This window comes from Hipposideros armiger, unplaced genomic scaffold, assembly GCF_001890085.2.
Source record: "Hipposideros armiger isolate ML-2016 unplaced genomic scaffold, ASM189008v1 scaffold_247, whole genome shotgun sequence".
NCBI classification, from domain to species: Eukaryota; Metazoa; Chordata; class Mammalia; order Chiroptera; family Hipposideridae; genus Hipposideros; species Hipposideros armiger.
In genome coordinates, this window is record NW_017731597.1 from 1,062,985 (window position 1) to 1,081,219 (window position 18,235).

An 18,235-nucleotide genomic window follows, 5' to 3' on the forward strand; every position below is an offset into this window, starting at 1 on the left:
GTCAAAATATGTATTTTGTATTGGTTCTCAGTTACAGATAGAAACACATGCCATAATTCAGATGTAACTGACTTGGATTATTCCAATTAATCCAAATCTATATGTAATACTCTTAAATGATTACTGATGTTATTATCCTATTAAATGAAAATATGGAGACTTCTATGTCAAATTTGTTCCTTGGAGTATTATGATTACCTATTACCTAAAACCTCTAACATTATTAGACCAGTGAAGTGTTTGGTGTGCTGCTAAATCAGAAAGAAATAACGATAAGCTTCATATGTAGCTGTTTTAGGTCTACGTTATGAAGCCAAGTGTTGACTGTAAGATTTCTAAATAGAAGAGTCTTTTGAAGTTTTGAGACTTCTCATGTCCAGAGAGCCTACAGACCATGTTGGTCCTCAGTCAGCCATTGTCCCAGCTATTTTGTCAGTCATCTGGAAGCTAATGACATTAACTGGCATGCCACTCACTGAAGTTATTTATAAAACAAAAGCAATGATTAATTAAGGTTTTTGCTCCCCCAAACCAAGCTCCGTTTCCAGTGACTGACTGTGGTGGTCAGCAGCTCGAGCCGCCCTAATGAAATGGGTCAGCGGGCTCCCAGGGGAACGGTCCAGGAAGAAACAGTCTGGGTAGGGGTAAGAACAGAGATTTCAAGTCCCAGCTCTGCTGCCTCCCAGCCCTGTCTAAGTACAGGCAGGTCAAGACCTTGGTAATCCTAGTCGTCCGTTTGCAAAACAATACTTCCTGCCCTGTCCACATCTCAGTTACTGTGAGGCTCAAATGAGATAATATGGAAAAGTGCTTATGAATCGAAGAGCCCTAGGCTCATTGTTAGTGTCTTATAAGTCATCATTTGCTGCCTGACAACTCAGAGTGACTCCTCCTTGCTGTGGTGGTGCATTCAAAGGAGAGGGTATATATTTAGGATTAAATGTACCAAGTAAATCCAGCCGCAGAGGCAGCCTTGCCTCACCCCCTTAGAATATATCTTCCCTCTGATTGTCCCCGCACCTCATGGGACTGCTGGAGCTCCTGAGGAATGATGGTGCTAACTGAGCCAGACCTAGTTTCAAGTTCTACTTCCCTCTGTGACGGGCTAGCTATATGATTCTGATTCTGGATTCACGCCATCTCTCTGCTCAGTTACTAATCATAAGGTGAGGACGGTAACATTTTCTTGATGGGGTCTGAATAAAGATCAACTAAAGCAGTCGCAATGACAATGTTGGGGTCATTGTGAAGTGTAAGGCTGATGCATTATGAACAAACACGCAGAAAACAATGGCAAAGATTTTATTTAGCGGCTTTCTGTGCTTGGCACTTAGAAACAGAGTTCCGTGCATAAGGGCAAATTTTTATACACCTTTTCTTCATACATATTTTACATACCCTTTTTATTGCCCCCTTTTTTTTAATATTCATAATTTTGAATTCCCCCACTAGGCACATAAATACACTTATCTACAACACCTCAAAACCAAAAATCTTAATAATATCTGTATTATTTTACTTGGTATTATTTGCATTTCCACACCATTTTTAAAAGTTTAGCTGGCACCAAACTCCACTTGTTTTCTTATCATTAAAGGATGTGAAGGGAAGGGAAAGATGAAGGAAAAAACCCAAAGCATCAAAATGCAATGAACTATTGGATAAAAAACTGGAGATCTAAGGGCAGGTGGAAGGATGTAGAGGCCCATCTGCAATTCCCTGGAACGTGACAGGATGTCTCCTGCCTCAGGAGCTGTGGGGCCGGCAGTCCAGGTCAGGTGTCTGGACCTGGCATGCGGGAGGCCAGACCTCTGTCTGTCGCCTCTGCGCCTGGTTTCATTGCCGGGATTGTAATACTCGTCCTTCCTCACACTGCTGCGTCCCCGCCAGGCTGCGCGCTCTGGGAACGGCACTTCCCGCCTCTCCTGGATCACGACGGTCAGACCTGTGGGATGGAGGTGCTCTCCTTGCCCCCGATCCCTCTCACCAGCACCCTGACCAGGCCCAGTGTCCCAGAGCCGTTTCCTCCTCACTGACACCAGGATTCTTTCTATAACCTGTAGGGGGGATGGGAAGAAACAAACCAAAAGCAAACTTCCTTGGTGAATCAGAACTCTCAGCAATCTCACACTTCCTCTCTCAGTCTTGCTCTCCGCCTCTCTCTTGCCCTCTATTCTTTCTCTTTCTCTCCCTCTCTCATTCAGCTGTTCTTACTCCCTCTTTTCCCACTGGGCACGTCGATGATAGCACACTGAGTGAAGACAATCAAAGTTTTAAAAGCAATCTTTTCAAGAAGCCAAGTCCAGGTGTAGTGCTGACGTCTTTGCACCCTGATCGATGGGAAAGGGTTCCAGGATACATGGTTCATTCCGGAAACAGGGGAAGCTGCAGGGGACCGAGGTCGGCAGCTGCTGCTAGCCCAGTCCATCTAGCGTTGTACATAGAAAAATTCTTGGTGAAAGCACCCATTCTGGGCCTCCTTCCACAGAGTTCGCCCAGGTCTGAGCCGTGAGTGTGTGTGTGTGTGTGTGTGTGTACTCATGCATGTGTGTATGTACCGATAGGTCTGTGTGTGTGTGTGTGTGTGTGTGGCTAACTTTTCATGGCTGCTAAACACTAGCATCTCCCTTAACATTATTATAAAATGATTATTCAGTTTCTTCAAAGGCCACTCTGGAGGAGACGATGCTTTATAAATCGAAGCTTCGGGAAGGCAGGAGAATGGCCACTGAGTTGGAGATGATTCACCGCGAGAATACTTCAGTGGCTTGAAAGTCTCTTATTGTTCTTGGGTATATGCTTTCCTCCGCCAGAAAAAAAAAAAAACAAAAAACAAAAAAAAACAAACAAAAAAAACCGCAGTTCCTGTGTTTCAAAGGCTTTGGGCTCCCAACGAGGAGGATCTGCCCATGGGGACTGGGGCCTGGGCTGCTCTAGGCTCCCCGGTGCGTCGGACCCGCCACTAAACCATGTGGACAGACATCTGGGAGGAGGAGCCTGGGACCGCCCCGTACTGCCGGCCGTCGCAGGCGTTAGTCGCCTGCTGATTATTGGGTGAAGGGCTGATCATGTGCATGCCGTGCTCCATCCCCGTGGGCAGGTACTGCCTCTCTCCGAAGGCCCCGTTGGAAGGAGAAGAGCAGAGTAAAGTGCTTTGAGAGGCGCTCAGTTTTTCTGGGCTTGCCGCTAGCCTCGGGGAAGTGGGGAAATTGTATCCGTACAGGTTGTAAGGGTTGTGGAGAGAGAAGGCATTGTAGGAGCTCTGTTGCATGTGGCTGCCCCCGAACATGTGTGGTGAGGAGGAGGTGGAGGCTGCATTGCCTGCCTGCATGACATACTGAAACTGGGAAGTGGGGAAGGACCCCAGCTGGCCACCGTAGGCTTCCATCTTGCTGTTGCTAGGCAACGAGGGAGGAGTTGGTATTCCTGAGATCAGGGATGGAGTCCTCTGAGGCATGAAGGTTTCAGAGGGCTGAGTGGCAGAAGCAGTGCCACTCTGGAGCCTGTTGTAGCCACTGTCACTCAGCCCTGGGTAGCTCTGCAAGGCAGCCATGTTGCTTCGGGCACATGGTGGATAATCAGAGAGGTTCAGGTTGCACAGCTGGCTCTCTCGACAGCCCACGTTGAAAGTGTTGGGGGCCAGATGAAAAGTTGGAGGAGAACAGGATGGAGATAAAAGATGAGAAGAAGCTGAAGGGGATGGTGTCCCAGTGCTGGAGGTGGTCGGGGAAGTGCCTGTGCTGCCCCCTGAAAAATAAAACATGAATTCTATTGACACAGAGGCCTTTTAAGTTGAGTCTGTCTAGGCCAGATGCAAGCCATGCAGGAGGTACCCTCAAATGTCCAAGATGGGCTGACTTTTACATAACCACTTAACTCAGCAAACTTATGCTAAGTGATTCCACCTGTGTGGGCCAGCATATACACACACACACACATACACATACACACCACACTCCAATAGAGAGGACAAAGAGGGTGACAAAAAAGAACACTAAAAAAACTCTTTTGTTTCTCTATGAAGTAGATCTTAGTAAGTCTTGTTTTTTAAAAAAATAAATAATAAACCTTCCAATATTCACTTTGCCACTCCTCACCATCAACTTCACTTTCCAGTAAGACCTCTGGTAATCAGCATTAAAATCCACTAGCTCAACTTCTCCCATTCTCAGTGCAAATGCATTACAGAAGTATTTTAATCTGGCACTGTTGCCTACTTCACCATATTTAGTCTTCCAGTCAAAAATATAGGACACCGAATCTCAGGACCTTAGTCTCAGAGGAAACGGGATACTGGGGCAGGGTACCGAGTCAGGGCTGAGGCCTTGAAGGGCTGAGCAGAGGGGCACAGGTAGTGGGAACTGGGGTACGGGATTGAAGTTCTGTCATATGAAAGACATTATGAGCACAATTGTAAGAGCTCAGTTAGCATAAAGCAATGCTAACTCAAAACGAAACCATTATGATCCCCAGGCTCTGCTCATCTCCCTTTGTGAGAGCCTGTCCAGTCTCAGACTGGAACAAAGATTGTAAATGTAGTCTTTGGGTTTTGGATATTTAAACAACAAGAGGCCAAACAGCTCATAAAGTCAGGGGATTTGCGTTCTACTCACAGCTCTGCCACACTAACCCCCATCTGACCCTGGGCACATCGCTTTCCTCTCGGGGTTTCAGTTTCTTTATCTAGATTCTGGAAGATGAGAACTTGAGTTAGATCAGTCGTTCTCAAGCTAGCAGAAGCGTCAAGCTTTCAAAATTGCTGACGTTCCTGAATCCCACCTCAGACTGACTAAATGAGAATTTCTGAGCATGGGACCTCTGTATCCATATTGTCTTAAAGCTCTCCAAATAATTCTAATGTGTGGCCCGGGTTGAGAACCAATGATACAACCCAAATTCCTTCTTTCGAAGGGCCTAGAGAAGTGATTCTTAAACACGCGTGTGCTGGTTGAAACAGAGATGGCTAACTCCACCCCTAGAGTCTCTGATGCTATATTTCTGGGGCGGAGCCTAAGAATTTGCATTTTCCAATAAGTTCTCAGGTGATACTGATGCTGCTGGTCTAGGGAGCACGCTTTGGGTTAGAAGACCTCCAGGTCCCTTCCATCTCCTACAGTCCCTGAATCTGTACTTGAAAGCGTTGCTCTTATGACATGTAGATATTAGAACTGGACTGGTGGCTGATTGATGCACCAGCAGACAAAGGGCCAGCTCAACCCAACCTACTTCCAGTGTGGTCTCAGAGTTTAAGGCCAAAATGACCTTTCCAAGACACCCCTTTCCCTGGCCATCCACTTCCTGCCTCGCCCGTTGGAAGTCAAAGACAGTGGTCAGTGCTGAGGCTGCTGGAGCTTTCATTTGAATTCCAGAATGAGTGGCTGCCTTGTCTTCCATAAGGAATCTCCCGTGGTGGAATCCCTCCTTCCAGGCGAGATAGGGCATTTCCCAGAGTTGTTTAGAGCTCTGATTCCCCAGGGCACATGGCACCCTTTCAGTCATCCACACCTCAGGTAGGGACACTTAGAACTTGAGCTGCTGTGAAAGGGTAAAGGCCGTTTTAAGTGGAAAGGAGCAGGAATAAGGTTTTTATCAGTGAAGGAAAAGGGAAGAAAATCAGCAAGATCCCAGATACTAAGATGCAAAAATGCCATCCACAATGTGCCAGGCAGGAGCGTCCCAGATGTGCAAATTGAGACACATCAGAAAGGAGCCCAGAGTTCATTCTTAGCAGGAAAAAAAAGCCTCAGCTTATATCCACAGATATGATAGTAGTATTGGCTGTAGAATTACAAATTTAGCTCTTATGAATAGTTATTTTCAGAGTTAAATTTTGACAAAGTTCAACTAATACCATCTCCTCTGGTCAAACAAATTTCTTCAGTGAGCTTCCAAGGTAGCATTGGATTTAGTTATAATAGCTGCTGATTTTAGAGTCATTTCAGGAAATTCTCCTTCCTTGTTTCTTATTCATGCCTTAAGTTCCTTTAAGAGAGGTAAAAAGATTTTTCTTCCACAAATTGAACTAAGGCCAACATTACAATACCTGTGGAAGAAGGAAGCCAGCAGCTGACCATGGCAGGGAGAGCACCAAGCCCAGGTCCAGGTCCATTGGCCTCCATCCAGCTCATGACCACAGGCCAGGTGAGCTACCTCATCTGTGAAATGAGGGCCTCAAACTGACAGGCTCAGTTTTCGTCCATCCCAGAATTATGTTATGTCTGAGGATCCAATATACAGTAATACCTTGGTTTGCGAGCATAATTCATTCTGGAAACAAACTACTCGTGTTGCAAGACACTGCTCGTTTACCATGTTAAAATGTATGAGAAATGTTTGCTCGTCTTGCAGAACACTGGCAAACCACATTACTCGCAATCCAAGGTTTTACTCTAAAGTGTGGATGGCCAATAACAATACTTTCCAAGTAATCCTTTTAATATAACGAAAGCATCCTGGAAGGGGCTGGCTGAAAAGGAAGAGGGCGAGCATCTTGTGTTTCTTGTTCTCGTAACTCTGGACAGCCTCGCCTGCAGGGCCTTACAGGAAGCTCGGGAATCCTTTTTCTGGAAGCGTGTGCTTCCTCCTACACATTTTCCTCACCTTCCACCCTAAATGCCACGAGCTTCCGTGAAATAAGTGCTATGGCACAAATGGGGAAATTCAACTCCAGCTGTAAAGAGAGTTGTGTTTTATGGGCTCTGTATCTGTTCTCGTCTCTTTGAAAGTCTGGCCGTGCTCTCCAAGATCTGATGTTTATGGGGTCCCCCAGGAGACCCCCCAATCAGCACACAGAACTGTCCTGGTATAGGTCTGCTCCATAGGGCCCTGGCCTGGAGCAGGAAGTGCGGGATGGAGCAGATGACTTTTTACAAGTCTAAATGGTTTTCTCGGATGGCCCACGATGGAACGAATGGTACTGATTTAAGGCCTCAATTGGTTTCACTACAAAAAAAAAAAATATGAAGGGAACTATTAACAAGTTACAGGGATTTCTGCTGAGCAGATGAGAGGCACATGTGAAAAAGTTTGTAGTCAGCTTGCTTTGGCTTTTAAATGACACTCCCTGGAAATGAGACTTGGTGGCCTGCTGAGCTTCAGGGGGTGGGAGCCTGCATACAAACAAACAAGCATTTGAAGGGGGAGAACAAACCTGTCCAAGGGAAGGTTACGGTGCTTCTATGCACTTTGCAGAAATGCTCTAATGTAAAGTACTCGATACAGATAATAGCGACTCTTCAAAGGCCACAGAAAAAGAGAAGATTGCAGTCTTCATTTTGCAGAGAAGCAAACCGAGATACCAAGAAGTCTTGACTCTCTTCTGATCTAACAACTTGTCAGCTGTTAAACAAGATTGGGAGCGCCAGCCAAGTGCCACATAAGAGGAAGGAGGCAGGCGGCCCTTACTGTGCATTTCAACACTTGGCCTGGAGGCCTCTCATCACACAAAAGCTAGGGCAGAGCAGGAGGCCAGGCCACGCTGACACCGAGGGGTCAGAGCCACCTCTCGGAGAAAAGCAGGCCTCCCTCTCCTGCATCGCACTCTCTTCCCCTCGCCCTCATCCCCTCAGTACCCACAGGCTCCAAATGCTCTAGGGCCTTGACTTAATCTTTATTTCATGGGTGATCATGGACCACAGAGTCAGATAAAGCCCGGCCCCAGCTGTCTTACTGACGTTAGCAAGTTAGCCTCCATATAAATGGAATTACAATTATCTTACTTTGTAGGGATGTTCTGAGAAATACATGAAGTAATACATATTACAAAGGGCACCTAGGCATTAAATATTTGGTGTGTTTTTTTTCATCGGGGCTGGAGGAAGGAAAAGGGATGCTGGGGCACTTGGGTTCTGATGGGGATGGCTCTCCAGTGCAACCTCTGTCCGTGCAGCTGAGCACCTGGCCCTCGCACGCACTGGTGGTGGGCGTGATGTCACAGCCACATGCCCCGATGTAATAGGCTAGAGGAGCCTCATGGCTGTGAATGGTATAGCACTGGGCACGTGAGAGCTGTGGACCCACGAGGGCCATATTCCCACAGGCTAAACCAACTCTCTCTCTTCTCAGATCAAGCAAAGCAGAATTGAATGCAAGTAGGTAAATTGGTGTCTCTCCCACTATCCGCCAAGGTCTTAATCCACTTTTGAGAGGTGATTAAAATGGAATGCCCATGACTTATTTATAATATAACTGAAAGTTTATCTTCCTAATCCCCTTTCACCTTTTACACCCATCCCCCCCACTCCCTCCCCTCTCACAACCATCAGTTTGTTCTCTGCTTCTATGAATCTTTCTGTTTTGTTTTGTTCATTTGTTTTGTTTCTCCATGTATACGTGAACAGGGATGTAAAGTACAACATAGGGAATATGCAATAATAGCATAATCACTTTGTACAGTGACAGATGGTTACTAGACTTATAGTGATCACTTTGTAAGGTATATAAATATTGAATCACTATGTTGTACACCTAAAATGAATATAATATTTCATCAACTTTAATTTTAAAATAAATGAATAAAAAATAAATAATTTAGTTTTTAAAAATGTAATGCCCTAAGTAGCCAAAAACTTTCTGGCATTCCAAGACCAATCCCCATCCGCCCCACCTCCCTGCATTCTATCTTACCCTTGGATAGAACTAAGAAGGTACTCATTAAAATTGATATTCAACATTAATTTGCTCCAGTATTCAAGTCTAACAGCCAAAATAACCAAAAAATATATATATACACGTTTAACAGTGATTCCACACAAGGACAATAACCTAAATATTGTGTACCATGAAGACAAGTTAAATGTGATTGTGAAAATCCTGAATACGAAACCTGCTGACTTTTGCATCTTGAAATTGATCACTTCCAGATTGCAATATGGAGGCTTTCACATACAGTTTCCTTTAGGGTTTATGTTGTTGTTCTCCCCCCCCCCAAAAAAAAAACCTGCAAAACAGTGAAACAAAACCCCGTCTGGGCTAGTAAAGAATAAATTTCCATGTAATCGCTTCGTTTCACAAGCCAGCCTCTTTCCTCCTGTAACTTGATGGCATCTGTCCCTGAGTCGCCTTTGAGGCTTTCAGACAGGTAAGAGGTAAAATGTGTGCACCCCATGGTCTGATTCCAGGACATTAACCCCACCAGCCACAGAGTTTAATGATCACAGCCCTGTTCATCCAGCTAAGGAATCACCCTCCTTCGTGGACATGAGCACCCTTCTCAAAATGCAAATGTGAAACACAATAGCGCTAATGGCAATTGTGTGGTTTCAACCTTAGAAAGACTCCTAGTGCATCCTTCTCCGTAAAGTTTCAAGACAAGCATAGGTGCACATTTCTTCCTGTAAAACAGCTTTTAATACATTCGCCCAATTCTCATTTCTCACACTGGTCTCTGCTTAGAAGGCCCAGTTTTATGCCTACCACACCCTCTAGGTAGACTGCCCCCAGTTTTTCACTTTCCATTAATTCATTTGTTTCTCTGCTACTTGTTTTACTGTCTTCCTTGCTGCAGTGTACATCTGTTGTTATTGTAATTCGGAACTACTTTGCCTCTCTTCTGGCAATAGTAGCCGGTTTCCCACTGAGAAACACCCACTGTCCCACTCTCACCCCTTCCCCCTACCTCCAGGGAAATCATGTTACTCACACTTGGACAATTGAGGCATCATATTCTCCCACCACCACCACCACTCAGGGGCAACTCAATTAGAGTCAATGAGACTTAGCGAGATTTTGCTAGAAACCTTAGGAGAGAGGCACGTGACCTTTCCCATCAGATTTAAACCTAAAAGGAGGTAGGTCCAGGGCTTCTGGCAGCTACGTTACCACCAAGGGGAGCCTGCGAATGAAGTCAGGTGGGAGATGATGACAGTTCAGAGTGGGGTGGTAGCAAGGGAGATTAGAGATGGGGATGGATTTAAGAACTTGGTAATGGTTGGCTATGGTAGGTGGGAAGAGGGTCGAGAGACATCCGGATGCTGAATGGATGGTGGTGTCCTTCCCTCAGTAGAGGGCGCCAAGTCTGTGAGGTCAGTCATGGCCTCTGTTACAGACACATTGAATATAAGGGACTGTGTATGTAAACAATAACTGTGTGTTTTAGTGGATGGACTTGAGATGCTCTCTAAGCCCTGTCCAGAGCTCCTCGTGGGCATTATTCCTTATCTCAGGGACAAATGAGATTTGCAGAAATTGGCTATCTTTGAGTCATTACAGTGATCAAACGGTAGTTCAAAGGCTGCTGCTACCCAATCTTTTGCTCAGTATTTGCTTGGTGTCTGATCCCTCTCACTGACCAACCTTTAATACAAACCCCCACACCAACAGAGACACTTAGAATCTAACCTTTAACTGCCTGGCAAACAGTAAAACACCTAAAGGTGTTGAAATCTGTTCAGCGATGTCTGCTACCAGTTGAGGAGAAGAGGGAGGGACGGAGGAGACTTATGTAAATGGCAGGTCTCCTCATTTCCACAGATGGAGACACCCTGCCAGCTCTGGTGTCACTGGTCCAGGAGGGGTCCTTTTAGCCCAACAGCTGTCAAATCACTTGGAGACACTGCTCACAAAAGCTCTCTCAGGTTTGTCCATACAAACAGGATTGAACTTGGCCATAACTGACCTAGGCTGGTATTTCTTTCTTCTGCCTCAGTGTTATCTCAGTCAGCTTCCCCAAGCGTAACTTACTTGGTTAGTTCATTTTGTCCCTGTCACTGACAGTGTTCAAGCAGGAGTCATTCCTGAAATATAATTTCTATCTCCAGATTCTCCAAAAGTATAAATTCCCTCCCTAATTCTAAATGAAAATGTCTGAATACCATATACTTGACTTCATAAAAATGAAATATGGGGGGTGGGGATGAAGGAGAAGGGGAAGGGATGAGACAATACAATTGGGTAATTGTAATTTGGCCACAGGGATAGAAAAAGACAGTTCGAGGAATACAATCAATAATGTTGTAAGCATTTCTTAGGGGGCCAGATGGACCCATGTCCTTTTGGAGAGTCCACTTCATAGTTGATGTAGAGGCCTGACCACCGCATTGTATTCCTGAAACTGATGTTGAATAATACTGTATGTCAACGATAATTATATATACATATATAACCTCGGGACATGGAGTAGAGTGCGGGAACGGATTCAATGGAATTGTAATAGATAAGCATGATATCGGGGGTGGGAGGGCAGTGGATGGGGGGAGGGGGGTTGTTACTTTGTGAGGGTGAAAAGGGTAACTATTGCATTGTTCTGTACACCTGAAACTAACAAAAAAATTAAAAAAAAGTAAGAAATATGGACCTATTTAGAGTTAAGGCACAAGTTGTTGGGGGGGTGGGTGGAGCAAGAACCATCAATTGGAAGGACTTTTTTGGTAGAACATTAAAGCTCTAATAAGTAAAAAAAAGAAGAAGAAAAAGAACGTGGTCTGGTAGAAACTGTCCTGACACGTTAAAAGATTCACTCTGAAGGTCTCAACTCAGTCCTGCCACCTGTTGACCACAGATATGGTATTGGACTGCTCTATGCCTCAGTTTCTTTCTTGTGTCAAGGGCAGAGGATAGTGAGTTGCATGCGTTCATCCCATAAGAGAAAACAACTATAGAGAACACACATTCAATATGTTTTTAAAAACAGAAGGACTTGGGTTTTCGCAAAACTGTGGCTAATTCACCTAAGGGCTTCCCTTGAAATGTTATCAACAGAAGGATTGAAATAAAAGAGCAATAAAAAAGATAGCAAGGGCAGGAGGAGCAAGGTCTCCTTAATCTCATCCGAGCAGAATGGTTGACCCGCCTCCAGCAGCAGCTGCCCAAAACTGTGCTAGGGTCATGCATTGGACATGCCAGGTGGCCATGTGTTTGAAGCCGTGAGGGAACACGGGACACCTGTGCGAGTCAGTCATTATCCAGATCTGAGGTTCGGCGCCAACACCAATACCCTCATCGCCAAAAGGGAATTGCTGCACAGTCAGTCTGCCCCTCAAGCTTCCTACAGAAGCTCACCACCCTCTACGCCTTCTAAGATGCAAAAACAGTTCAACACGGACAGCTGTGTCTCTTCTCTTCGTTTTATGAGTGATACTGTCCAGGGTTACTGGAACTTTTCGTTCTTAAGGGAAGAAGGCATGAGCATTGTTACTTTTACGTCCTCCATTAACATCAAGAAACCAAGCCACATATTTTGTAATAATGGGAATCTGGATCCAGTTCAGTGTATAGTTCAAAACTGTATTCCAATTACACTATTTAATAGAATATGGACTTTTCCTCTAGCCCATCCCACTGCCATATGTATCCAATAATTCAAGCTCATTTCCACTACCACCACCACCACCGCCAACAGAAAAGGGAGTCACTGAAGAAGTGTGACGTTGTGCTTTGCAAGTTCAGTTTCTCTTAAACCATTATTTGCAGAGTGTCAACAATACATCCTTGTGTCGATAAATTTTCAGTAGAGGTACCATGAAACCTGCTGTCTGTACACTTGAGCCTGTCACTCAAGCTCCCCATGCCGTACCTGCCCCATGGCCCCATATGCTGGTGAAATTCAGTCTGTATCCCCAACATCACTCCATGTCCACACCCATACACATAGTAGGTGGCTGTGCTCCTAGATGTAGTCAGACAGTAACCCTGCCTACCTGAGCCACAGTGATACCCAGTGACCTCATTCATTGTTCAGTAGGTACTTCCTGGGTGCCAGGCCCTGTGGGAAATCTTGGGACACAGCCTCGAGCACAGTGTCATCACCAATGCCTGTTCTCAGGAACTGGCAGTACCCCCGCCAACCTCTCCTACCAGCCTCCATGATACAAACACCTACTTAGCTAGAGGTTTGAAAGTCAATGAGTAAGGCAAGGGCAGGTAAGCAGGAAGCCAGCTCGGAAATAAATAGGGTCAAGTAATACCTATTTATGTCTCTACGAGATACATTTTCATCTCTAAAGCATATGTATATAAATGGCCTCATGAAAAGTTGTCCCTCTTTTGTAAGTGAAGAAACCACGCCCCAGAGAAGTAACGTGCCCAAAGTTACATGGAGAGCTAGTGGCTATCCAAGAAAAGGGCCCATCTCTCCCAACTCCCATAAAAGGAAGGCAATTTCTCTTGTCCCTGATTCATTTCCTCTTAGGTATCCATATACAGAGACATGGGGGTGGGGGGCAAAGATGATGATGATGACAACAGTTAGCATGTACTGAGTGCTTCCTAAGTTTTGAAACGCATGGTCCCATTTAATCCTCATAAGAATTCTATTCTCCCATTTTATAGATGAGAAAACTAAGTGTCAGAAAGGATGAGGGACTTGACCAAGGTCACAAAGCTAGGAAGGAACAGTGATAAGAGCCTAACCCAGGTTGTCTGACTGCAGAGCCTACGCTTTTCATCTCTATCTTCATCTTAACCCTGAGCGATTTCAGCATTTTAGGTTACAAACCTGTTTTAGTGTATAAATTGCCAAAAGCTCCTCTGAGAAGGAATTGTAATATAATATGTAACCCAGTCCCAGAATTACAAAGCCACAAATTCAAAAACTAGGCTTCTATCAATGGGGACCATTTGATGGGACAGAATAAGGTCTATCCATAATTTTGATCATTGTCACTTTGGGACAGGAAAAGATTGGAGAGGGAGACTCAGAAGGCATCTGACACTCTGGAAAGCATTCACTCAGGTATCCAGGTGAGCGGGTAGCTTTCACTCAGGTATCCAGGTGAACGGGTACATGCGCCTGGGAGAGACACTGACTGCACTGAGAAAAGGTGCTGAAATCTGCCCACAAGCCATCTTCACAAATGGCCAAAGATTTCCCAGTCTGAGCTGCAAGAGGAAGGGATTTTGGAAATTGGATGAAAAGCCCAAAGCATTGAGGGGAGGGAAGGGCCACCTAGCCCGTCCACTTGAGAGGAGTGTGGCACAGAAGCAAAAGGAGAGAGCACAAGTTGAAAAATTCACATGGACTTTCGACAGCCCCCTCCTCATTGTCAGACCTGGAGCAGTTTATGCCCACTGTCCAGAGCTAAGGCATTTCTCACCTGCAAAGCTGGACTAAGAACACTGAGAAGGCTGCCATGATGAATAAATGAAGTTATTATGAAGATCTCTTCAAAGACCAAGGGCTACATGAATGCTTAGGGATAGAAAAGGTCATTTCGCCACCGGCATAATCATGAGCATGTAACTTTGCTTTTAGGAAGGAGAAGAGAGTTGGGGGTGCCAGATGAAATGCTGCCCCTGGACCAGCCTGTTTGCACCAGTGACGATGCTTTAGTCCTTTACAGAGCTACCACGTTCTCATCATTCCGGGAAAATTGGAGGCATGGCTGGGGCCAGATGGGCTGCATTCAGGTCCACTCCCACTCCCTCCCCAGCTCTATCACTGGGGCCTTGCCCCCTGGGCCTTACCTTGCTGCTTTTGCATGGTGGTGAAGTCCTCAAAGGTGAGCGTGCGTACAGGGGGTCTCCAGAACGCATAAGTCTCCATGATGGCTTCCAGGCCGGTTCTGCAGAGAGAAAAGCCAGAAATTGTACATAATCCCAAGAAATGCACTGACTTTGTAAAGATCCTGGGCGGTTTGTCTGGCAGGTGGCATATACGCAGGTACTCAGAAATGGCACCATCAGGAAAAATTAGTCTGGAAGAGTAGAAGGCACTAATGACACTGGGTAGCAGGAGGAAGAAGGGATGACCCCAATTCAGATTATTCGCCAGCAAGTCGTAACTGTGATGGAATTTCACCCTGACCTCGCTTCAAAGGAGGTTTGGTATGCATGAAAAAACCATAAGTGTTAAAGGTCAAGGTCACTAATATCATGAATAGAGTTGAACAGAGAATAGCATTGGCTGTTTCTCTAGCACAAGACAATGTCGCTGACACAGTCTGTCCCAGAGTCAACTCCACCATTGGGTGTGTGAGGCAATGAAACTGTCAAATTGCTGTGACTTTAAAGGCTCCTTCAATCCACAGAGACAAGCAAGTCACTAGAAATAAAAGGAGAAGTAAGCAGGCAAATACACTTGCGTTTCTATTGCAGTAAGAAATACGTACCTGAAGCCAAAGAAAAAGTTTGGTTTCAGAAATCATACCCCAAGCAAAAAAGACCAATACTTTTCTGCAAATATTTATCTATATTTTGTAATCTAATAAGTTGGTTTTGAGAGTCCGACACTTAGGACTGTCACACTTCAGCAAACATCCAATATTTTACAGATAGGATGAAGGCTTCTGTTTGATTGATATTAGCAATCCGATAACTGAACTCTACACACACTGTCTACTTGACCCTCCAATAAATTCTCTCTGTATCATATATAAGAGGTGCTGATGGACATCGTTTTAGCAGAATTTTCCAGGTTACCCCAGACACATTCTTGCTGATATCCCATATCCTCAAAACAGAGTATTAATGGGGGTTTCACTTAAAGCTTTGAACACAGCTTCTGATTATTGACTTTTCTTTCAAACTAGCTACTTCTAAGTGGAAGAAGAGGAAGTTCAGGGGCTGTGGGGATGGTCGGAGAAAGAGAGATGGAGAAGCACGTAAGTCACCAGAATACAACATGGTATCCCTTCCTGGAAAACACAAGCTTTCCCTTCTCAGATGAAACTCAGGCTGCCTGTCCCTCTCCGTAGGTAATACATTTCCAGAGTTCTCTTGAGTTTTGCATACCAAGAATAAAGTGAGAAGTTTTCTTTTAAGTGAGAGCAAATATCCTTTCCTTAGAAATGACTATGAGATCCCCTGAGGTTCTTCTCAGATGAGCTGCTCATACACTGATTGGCTCTTTTCATTGGAAAAGTTCCTCTCTGAACAGGCCTCCCTTGAACAGTTCACTTTCTAAAGTCTTCTCTGGAATCTTGGAGGCTTTAAATACACCAATGTTGGCAAATCAAACTCTGTATTTTTAGAAGAGGTTGAGAGGAGAGGGTGTTGCATGGTGTTTATTAGCTGTTAATCTGTTAAAAGTAGGAATAGAAGACATCCTCAGATAGTCACCCTACGTTAATGTTGAATACAGCACATGGAACTATTTGTGGAAAGAAAGAGTCCAGGCAATTAGAGAGTTCAGAATAATAAGGGGAGAGGCAGATAAAGCCATGCTGAGCCTTGGTGAATACAAGAAATAGATGGGACAGGCTTAGCTCTTAAATTACTGCCTTGTTTTGAAATGTTGGTGGCCCCCCAGAATATCTTAGGGTTCCCTTCAGTGGCATGGGAGGCTCACTGCAAATGGCGAGGTCTTTATGGTTCCACCTCCTATTCCGTTCTTCCCAAGAACATGTGCCAGTAATGGGGACAAAATATTAATTAGCTCAAGGACAAAGAACAGGCCCTTCTCATTTCATAAGGTGACAGAAGACAGAGAAGTAGCAGTGCCATGCTTAATAAAGAAACAGAAGATGAGCTTTGATTTCATTTTCATAACAAGCAAAAAGACTGTGGAAAATGTATTAATAATTTTATGTAAAGCAGTCAGCTCCATATAGGAGAGGGACCACTTATCCATTTATCCAAATCTAAGATCTAACTGAAAAACTAAGTTATAGAATCATAGATTTCAAAATTGGGAGGGATCTTGGGCGTCATCCACTTGTACTTCCTATGATACCATCTTGGATGGTTATCCAGCCTGTGTTATCCGAGGAAAATATTCAGTTTTTTTTACAGATCTATTAGAAAGTTCTTTCTGACCTTGGGCTGAAATCTCTGATGTGACTTTTAAGTCTCTGTTTCCATTACCACTGGGAAAATGGAGAGAGCACCAGACATCTTCCACAGCCTCATCAGGAAGACTCTCCTTAGCTGTGAAGAATGTAATGTATGACACGCCACATAGGGACACACACGTGGTTCATCCAGTTCACAGGTCTGTCACAACTAGGGACGTTTTGGTGGTGGAATTGTGGGGGAGGGGCTATGATGACCAGAACATAATGGCTAAGACTACACCTTCCTAACCACACCTTCTTTACTAATCCGCTGTGGATCCATCTCTCATAGATTTATCCTGGACCCTAACTGAATCTATTAATATAGTCAGGGTGTATCTTTTTAGAAAAATTAATCCTAGTTGTTTACTATATGCCGCATCTTAGTTCTTCTCAAACTCCATTAAGCTGCACTGGACAGATCTGACTGCTAGAAAATACTAGTTGTATATATAAGGATTTGGTGGAGTGCCGTGGCAAGATGATTATTAGATAATTCACCCCTCTCCCCCACTAGCATGTCTGCTTTGGATCCCATGGGGTTTTCTTAGTTTGTTTTTCATTTTGTTTTGTTTTTTTATGTTCCAGTGCTTAGCACAATGCCTGTTCCATGGCAAGACCTCAATTGATATGAGTCATTATTTCATGAACTTTAACCAGCATTCATTTTTCAAAGTCTAAAACTTAGGAAAACAACTTGATGTAAAATCAAGACTCCCAAGACAGAAGGAATCCTCTAGTATTGGAGACGGGAATCGTTTCGATAGCCAATTGTGCCTTTCTCGACTTGGGTCTCAGAGAGATTTCAGTTTTCCTTTGATTTCTTCCTTTCCGGTCATGGAATGTCTGACCTTCAGCAGCGCCTGAGTCCACTTGCAGAGGCCAGCCAGCTCTGCCCTCACCTTCTCTTACAAGAGCCCTTGCCAACTGCCCATTAACATCTTCAGCCACTTGGATGTCTATTCAAAGTTTATCCCGAGGAACACACTGTTTACTTATTCTTCATCATTGTACCCTAGTTTTGTAAAATTTTATCTCAAGGTTTTTAAAAGTGAATTCATTGTCAAACAGACTTTTTTTAAAAAGCGGTCTTAGATAACCATATGTCGCTAACAAGTCCCACATGGCAAGCCTCTCCCGGTTTGTGACACACCAGAGATCTGATGTCATCGCCGAGGTTTCCAGTCAGAGATGATCAAATTGGCAAGTGTCCCCCTCTTGCTTACTTTTCCCTGTTTGCTCCAGTGGCAACGGAGGCCATATCCAAACCCCCTTCGTTCATTCCTTTGGCTGTAATCGCCTCTTTGATTTCCAGGCCTTTCTCTTTAGACTTTTCAGGCTGCTCCCTGGCCAAACCAATAGAATGTGCTGAAGAGGAAGAAGAAAAGGAAGGAGAGGAGGCAAGCCAAAGAGCTCTTTTGCAAATTGGTGATGCCTCGATATAACTGATTTGGAGAAATAGCCAGAGTGTGAAGAAATAGTCTTAAACATAAAAAGTTGGGAAGGAGGGAGGGAGGGAGGGAGGGAGG

At 44.6% G+C, this 18,235-nt stretch overlaps 1 protein-coding gene across 3 annotated transcripts in view; it reads right to left on the reverse strand.

Annotated features, from left to right (window-relative positions):
• Window positions 1-1,283: 1,283 nt before the first annotated feature.
• Window positions 1,284-18,235, reverse strand: part of TBX15 (T-box transcription factor 15) — a 101,191-nt gene continuing 84,239 nt past the window's right edge. For 2 of the 3 annotated variants that reach the window (XM_019655796.1, XM_019655798.1), the window contains exons 7-8: window positions 14,401-14,498; window positions 1,284-3,747 (exon numbers count right to left, since the gene is read on the reverse strand). In XM_019655796.1, coding sequence (XP_019511341.1) covers window positions 2,963-3,747; window positions 14,401-14,498 — 883 coding nt within the window. In that variant the 3' untranslated portion in view covers window positions 1,284-2,962. The remainder of the gene's footprint in view (window positions 3,748-14,400; window positions 14,499-18,235) is intronic. The other variant, XM_019655799.1, reaches the window with a different exon arrangement.